Raw genomic sequence first — 7,500 nt, 5'->3', positions numbered from 1 at the left:
ACTTTTCTCAAATTTCATACTTTTTCAACTTGATACCATGCACATTAAATTTCTTACCAAAGTTTGGAAGATGTTCATGGCATAGGTAACCCTTGCACCGTTGACTCCAGCATTGAACATGTGGAATAAGGCATCTAAGACATCTTGTAAGTACTGGAATAGAAACATATAAGTACTGGAATAGAAACATATAAGTACTGGAATAGAAACATATAAGTACTGAAATAGAAACATATAAGTACTGGAATAGAAAAATATAAGTACTGGAATAGAAACATATAAGTACTGGAATAGAAACATATAAGTACTGGAATAGAAACATATAAGTACTGGAATAGAAACATATAAGTACTATAAACTCCGGCTCCATGGATCTCATGACTGTAAAAGACTTTATTTTCTGGGATGCTTAATCACCAAATGATGAGGTCATTGAACAAATAATACTATCTCTTAAAAACATCAACGATTTTCATAAAAAATAGTTCATCAATTAAAAACAAATAGTATTATTTTTTTTTAAATAGAGCATTTATATAGAGCAATATCCATTAAAGGTGCTCAAAGCTCCCCTAGCCAACAGCAATACTTAACATGTAGGACAAGACATGATGCCTGTTAAGCGATTTTATATTTTTTGCCAACAGAGACAGCATTGTTAACGGCCAGGTAGTCATTTTACACCAGAGTACAGTGAGAGAATCAGAGTAAAGAGTCCTTTCCATGGACTCAAACTATGCGCCATTCAAAGCGGGTCTTGAACCCTGGACCATCCGATCCAAAGGTGAGTGTTTAATCACTTCCAAGCTGATCTTAGGAATTATGATTTGGGTAAAATGAAACAGCCCCTGTGTGGTTTCCAGGGTCCCTCAATTGAGAGGGTGGAAGAATAGCCCAACGCCAAGCCAGCGTGTCGTAAAAGGTGTCTAATGGTGTGTGACTCCCCCTTTTTGAGTCACCTGGTCCTCCAGGTTGGCGGTTGTCGAAGGGTTAACACCCCTTCCGTAAAACTCAAATTGTTACAGAAACAGAGGTGGACGAATCAAATCCTTTTTTTAGCTTGGGCGATCGAAGAGTTTCTGCAATGACAGAATTTATGAAGGACAACAGACAAAGCTGCTGATATACAGAGAAGTGATAGGACATGGAACAAGATAAAAAAGTTAGCTCAGGATAGAGAAGGATGGAAACTGTTTGTCTGTGGCCAATACCCTGACCCAGGGTGAAAAAGGCAATGATGATGATGAAAACGAGTGGCCAAATTTGGTCTAAACTACTTTTCAAAAAATTAATGTTGAAATTCAACTTTTACAAGAAGCAAATTTTTCTTTCTTTCTTTTTTCTATTTTCAGTGAAAATAAATTTTGGCTGATCTTTAGATATTTAGTTGTAATGGTAGTCTCACCCTGACAAGTTCCTGTCCTTTAATGGTCACCAGATTGTCCAGGCTGGTCTGAATCTCTGGATTGGTCAGAGAGGACCATTGTAAAACTCTGAGGAGCTCAGCTGTGGATGGAGTATTAACTTGTTTCATTTTTATTCTTTAACAGCATAACGTGTGCATTTGTATCTCAACGATTTAATCTGGTAATTTGGCAAAATCAGAGTTGCCAGCTACAAAAATATAAAAAATTATAGGGAGTCTTGGCAAAAAATTGAAGTAATTCTCAGCACTTTACAGGAAGATTTTTTTTTTCATTCTATGCAAAAGGTCAAGGTCAACGGTATACAAACACAAATATCATCTATTCAAGTCTCACGAGAGAAATATAAGGCACTCAGTGGAATTCCCCCCCCCCCCCAACCCCCAACCCCCCACCCCCTCACCCCCCAGAATGTATCATGGCGATGTCCAAAAAAAATTCAAATTTCTGAGATCTTTGGAAATGTACAGCACTGATTCCGAGCCTCCAATATTTTGTAGGGAGACTTACAGCCTTTCTCGGGAGATCTGGTAAATTTGACAAAATATCACTGATAATTCCCAACATTACTAGTTTTTATTTTAACATTTTTAAAACCCAATTTATATTTCGTTTATATCTATAAGATTAACACTTTTATCAACTTACTTTTCTGAGCGAATTTTGATGAACACAAAAAGGTTTTGACTGTAACATATTCTTTACTGCTTCGTGAAAAGGGAATGTGGTCTGGAATGGAAGGCATCAGCTTCGGGTCGTTGAAATCATCTATTAGGGAAGGGAGGCGGAGATAGTTCTTGATTTTATTCCCATCTTCAACCTTTGAAAATATAAAAAAGGAACACTGATTTAATAATGGAATGATTGTCAAACTTTATTGACAGATGGATGAATGGATGGGAAGGTTGGTGGGTGGATGGATGGATGGATGGGATGGATGGATGGATGGATGGATGGATGGATGGGTGGATGGATGGAAGGATGGATGGGTGGGTAGGTAGGTGAGTGGATGTGTGGATGGAATGGTGGATGGATGGATGGATGGGTGGGTAGGTAGGTAGGTAGGTAAATAGGTAAGTAGATAGATAGATAGATAGATAGAAAGAAAGATAGATATGATAGATTGATGATAGATTGATTTGATATTGAAAGAAAGACAGAGATAATGATTGATTGATGTGATGTATGATTGGTTTATTGATGTTTATAAATACGACAGATATAAATGATTGATTGATATGAACTGATAATGTTCAATGACATATTGATGTTAATCTTGGTTTGATAGACGATTATCTATGACTTGATTAATTGGATATAGTTTTATTATTCGATAATTGTCTTTTTCTCGATCATCTCTCTCTCTCTCTCTCTCTCTCTCTCTCTCTCTCTCTCTCTCTCTCTCTCTCTCTCTCTCCCTCTCTCTCTCTCACTCTCTCTCTCTCTCTCTGACTTTGGTTTGTTGTGAGTTGTTGCTTGTTAAAGTGAGTGGCACTTCAACAAGCAACAACACACAACAAACCAAACTCATGTAACACACAGTCCTGACGATGGCTGAAAAGGCCTGAAACATCGATGTAGACTGACTCCTACATTGCGGTAAATATTAAAATAATAATTCGCTCTATTGCTACATCTCAAGCACTTTTTGTACCATATTTGTATCCAACACAATTCAATATCTATCTATCTATCTATCTATCTATCTATCTATCTATCTATCTATCTATCTCTCTATATCTATCTATCTATTAATTTATTAATTCATCAATTTACTCATTTATCTATTCATTAGTTGATTAATTGCTAAAGATCAAAGGGGATCACAGATCTCCTGTCCAACTCACCTTGTAGATACACAGGTCGTAACTACCATCTTGTCTGGTCACTTTGTCTCGTGTCGTCAAATCAAGGTACGCGAATCCAAACAACTTCTTAGCCTGTTTGTCTTGACCTAAATGATGATTAGAGGAAAAGACTCCCAAAATATCTTAGTGATACTAAGCTGCTGGAAGCGATGGACTGTAAAAAGTAATAAACAAAAACGAATATGACAGCTTCAAAAAAGAACAAAATAACACAAACACGGAACGTTTCGAGCTCAAAACCCTTCTTCAGCCAACAACAAAAAAAACAAAAAAGACATAAATACATTACTAAATTCCAGATAGACGACACAAAGATATTTTGTAGGTCTTCTCTGTCGTCAATCTGGAATTTAGTAATGTATTTATGTCTTTATTGGGGTTTTTTGTTGTTGGCCCAAGAAGGGTTTTGTGCCCGAAACGTTCCGTGTTTGGTATTTTGTTCTTTTTTTTTAAGCTGTTATATTCATTTTTGTTTATTACTAAAATATCTTAGTGACAAATTAGGGAGAAGGCACTGGTTCTAGATAAATAATGATAATAATAAGAAAATAATAATGAATGAATATGGCTGCACTGTCTCTATAGACGCTTGCTGTGAACAATGTGTTTTGTTATTTCGAGTGTTTCAGTCTGTTCTTTGAATCCAGCTAGTGATTTGTTTCTATAAGTCTCTGTTCAAGTGCAAGTGTTCTTCGCTTTTGAATGTCATCATGTGAGTTAAGGTGCTGAGGTAATTGGATGTTTTCTTGTGTGGTTGAAATCAGTTCTTCAGTTGCTACTTCTATAAGCTCACTAATAAATCACCTTACACCAAAGTCTCAAAGCCAAATGACATGAGAAATAATAATAATAACAATATATGGTTTTTATCTAGCGCCTTACCCCGTATCTCAACAAGCTCAAAGTGCTTAACAGTAACGTGGCTACTTTCACTCAAACATACAACCACTCAAACATGCAATATGAAACAAAGCAATATAATTCTACAGTGCTACATATTAAAAAGAAACGGTTTAAGGTGTTTTTTAAAGAATTCTACATCATTTCTGTCTCTGATATATCTCTAATAATATACTCACTGGAGCAGTGCGAGAGTTCAAGTCGTATATGGGATGAGTTGAATCGTTCTATGGGGATGGATAACTGGGGAAGAGATGAGAGAAATATAACAATTATCATTCAAGGAAAACTATGGAGATGAAAGTAAAACCACTCATCGGAGGACTGGGTATATACCTTGTGTAATTGATCTTCTGGTTTCAGAGTGATGACATCTTATTTTATAGTCTAAATATATGATGGTCATAATTGAATATTAGCCATCCTCGTATTCTTATGTCCCGTAATCCTCAGAATCTGCCTGTACATCCTGCTGTCATGCCACCTTATGATTCAATGTGTAACCTATTCATTATTAGTCCTCTGAAGGACTAGTTACATACACATTTCCAAGAAGTTTGGAACTGGAAGAGCAGAAGGTGTGACGTCACAATTTCTCTGCCCTAGTGGCGAGCGTTTCTTTAAACCTGATTAAGAAATTAAGGAGCAGGCACTGGTGAAAGACAAAGAACTGAACAAGTGTGAATGAAAGGTGTCACTTAAAGCAAGAAAGAAAAATACAAGAAAAAAACCATCCCAAAAGATCAGTTGACCTCGACTGGGGATCGAACCTCAGACCTTCTGATTACCTGTCTACGTGCTCAGTTGGAAGAGCACTCGCTTCACACAAAAAGGGACTGGGAGATTTTTTTTTTCTGATCCTTGTATCCACCCAGCAGTGATTGGGTAACTGGGTCTGTAACAATTGGTGGAATGAACTTTGCGATAGGCTGTCCTATCCAAAGGATAGCAAGCAATTGCTATTGTCCGTTTTAATGCTAAAAAAACGGGATAAATTCCAGCTCCACTGGCTCTGAAAGACAACAATTATTTTTAATGGTTCTATTGATGCTATGCATTTAGGTCAAATACTCAAAATATCCACCAGCCAGATATAACGTACCAACACACAAGAATATGCATAACCTTAAACGCTTACAGTCTGAGTGATAGAATTTAATGAGAACTAATCATTAAAATGGCTTTCTAAAAACGATTTAAAAAAGAAATATCTGAGTGACATCAATTTCATTACTTCTATATAAAAGAGAGAGAGAGAGAAAAAAAATATAAAGAGATGAGAAATCTACAATCACCTACCCTGATTGTCTCATTCCAGCGCGGATTGTTGCTGTGGTAGAACACACAGGTGAAAAAGTTTGATGCCATGGGAGCACCATTAGCACAAGATATACAACCCTGGAAAATATAAAAATATTTTAAAATATTTTTAAAAATTAAATAAATAAAATATAAATATAAAAAATATTTTTAAAATATATATATATATATAAATATAAAAATATTAAAAAATAAAAATAAAATATAAAATTCCCTTTATTCATCCGATAGGGGAAATTTGTCTTTAGGGTCTATTCCAAGGGAAAACTGGAATACCCCAGGCATCAGCCGCAGTGCAGCACTGCAAATTATGGAATAGACCCTAGAGACAAATTTCCCCTATGGGATGAATGAAGGGAATTTTTTTCTTTTTTTTTTTTTTTCTTTAAACTGGACAGAGAATAAGAATGAAACTCGGACTCACATCAATAATTTCATAGTCTGAGTTATAGACTGTCACTTGTACTAAAACATTCTTAGGTGCCTTTTTATTTCCCCTATCGACGTCAGCATTCGATATTGTCAAGTAGAGATCATTGCGGACTTCACCTGGAATAGAAAAGTAAACCAACTTAGTATTTTTAAGGGTGAGTAAGAGAAATAAAATCTTAAGTACAATAAATCAAAGCATTTTATTTAATGAAGGAGTAAGAGAAAAGATCTTAAGTACAATATATCAAAGGATGTTTTTTTTATGAATGAGTAAGAGAAGATATTTTTTTTGGAAGAGAAAAGATCTTAAGTACAATATATCAGAGGATGCTTTTTTATGAATGAGTAAGAGAAAATTTTTTTGGTAAGAGAAAAGATCTTAAGTGCAATAAATATATCAAAGGATGTTTTTTTTATGAATAAGTAAGAGAAGATTTCTTTATTTTTAATCATCTAAATCACTGTAGCAAACTGCCAGTCGAGACACAATAAATTTTGGGAGGATCATTTTTTTTCTCCAATGTTTCTTTCTGCTTTGCCCGGCATTGTTTCCTACACACCTTTTCATCTGAATCACTGGAAAAAATAAAGATAAGTATTGAATTGTCAGCTTCAATTTATTAAACAAAGACAGATACTGTGGACGTTTCATGTTTCTCCTTTATAAACCAAACACGATGAATAAAACACTAAGGACGAATGAGATATCTCATCGTGTTTTGTTAATAAAGGGGAAACCCGAAACATCCACAGTATCTATCTTAATAAATTTAATCTGACAATTCAATACTTATCTTTATTTCATCCTTCGAGCTTCAAGCAGCAACATTTTAATCTGAATCATGAAACATTATACAGTTTTTAAGCAATAGTTCACAATTTGCAACTCTGTACTTAATCCTTCAGAGCCATAAAAAATTTTTTTTTGAATTACGCCCGTTCGCAACGGCACCATAAGATCCCGTCATTCCATGAAGGAATATAGATACTCCATTAAACAGAATGTCTGATGTCAACAGGAATCATCCATGTTGTCCAAGTGAGCAAATTGGGGGTTAATAATCTTCCTCAAGGAAAAAAAACGGAAGTGCCTGAAGCGGGGCTCGAACCCGTGACCTTTCAGATTACAGTGCAATGCCTTAACCACTCGGCCACTTCACCCCCCCCGAAAGGCTTCAGTTTCCATTTTCACTTTTCATTAGTATTTTTACGATCCCAGGTTTCAGGCAGCCCCCACTGTTTATAGAGCCAGAGTTAATCCCAGTTTCTATGGCGTGAAAAGGATAACAGCAATTGCTTGCTACCATTTGAACAGGATGCTAGTCTATCGCAAAGTACTTTTTTGCCAAATTTTACAGAAACAGCTACCCAATTACTGCTGGGTGGACAGGGGAGGGGATCAGAAAAAAATCTTGATCGATCACGGTCCCTATTCATGTAAGGTGAGTGCACTGTGAACTTAGCTCTCGAGACCCCCAACTGTACACTTAAATTTAGGACGGGACATAATGGCTTGTTAGGCTTTATTACAATATTTTTTGGACAGACAATGCTGT

General features: G+C 35.8%; 2 protein-coding genes across 13 annotated transcripts in view; one reads left to right on the top strand and one right to left on the bottom strand.

Moving 5' to 3' along the window:
* Positions 1 to 7,500, top strand: part of LOC144974752 (uncharacterized) — a 357,750-nt gene that overhangs the window by 230,542 nt on the left and 119,708 nt on the right. The window lies entirely within an intron of this gene.
* The window catches only part of LOC144974745 (dedicator of cytokinesis protein 3-like), a 147,461-nt gene that overhangs the window by 108,742 nt on the left and 31,219 nt on the right, over positions 1 to 7,500 (bottom strand). For all 12 annotated transcript variants that reach the window (XM_078917967.1, XM_078917958.1, XM_078917961.1 and 9 more), the window contains 7 exons: positions 5,937 to 6,061; positions 5,492 to 5,590; positions 4,372 to 4,435; positions 3,272 to 3,378; positions 2,073 to 2,244; positions 1,406 to 1,506; positions 58 to 153 (listed from right to left, as the gene is read on the bottom strand). In XM_078917967.1, coding sequence (XP_078774093.1) covers positions 58 to 153; positions 1,406 to 1,506; positions 2,073 to 2,244; positions 3,272 to 3,378; positions 4,372 to 4,435; positions 5,492 to 5,590; positions 5,937 to 6,061 — 764 coding nt within the window. The remainder of the gene's footprint in view (positions 1 to 57; positions 154 to 1,405; positions 1,507 to 2,072; positions 2,245 to 3,271; positions 3,379 to 4,371; positions 4,436 to 5,491; positions 5,591 to 5,936; positions 6,062 to 7,500) is intronic.

This window comes from Berghia stephanieae, chromosome 6 (assembly GCF_034508935.2).
Source record: "Berghia stephanieae isolate SIO BIC M18660-M18661 chromosome 6, UCSD_Bste_1.3, whole genome shotgun sequence".
Taxonomy (NCBI): Eukaryota; Metazoa; Mollusca; class Gastropoda; order Nudibranchia; family Aeolidiidae; genus Berghia; species Berghia stephanieae.
The sequence above is the reverse complement of the archived record's forward strand: the minus strand, read 5'-3'. Positions and strand labels throughout refer to the sequence as shown.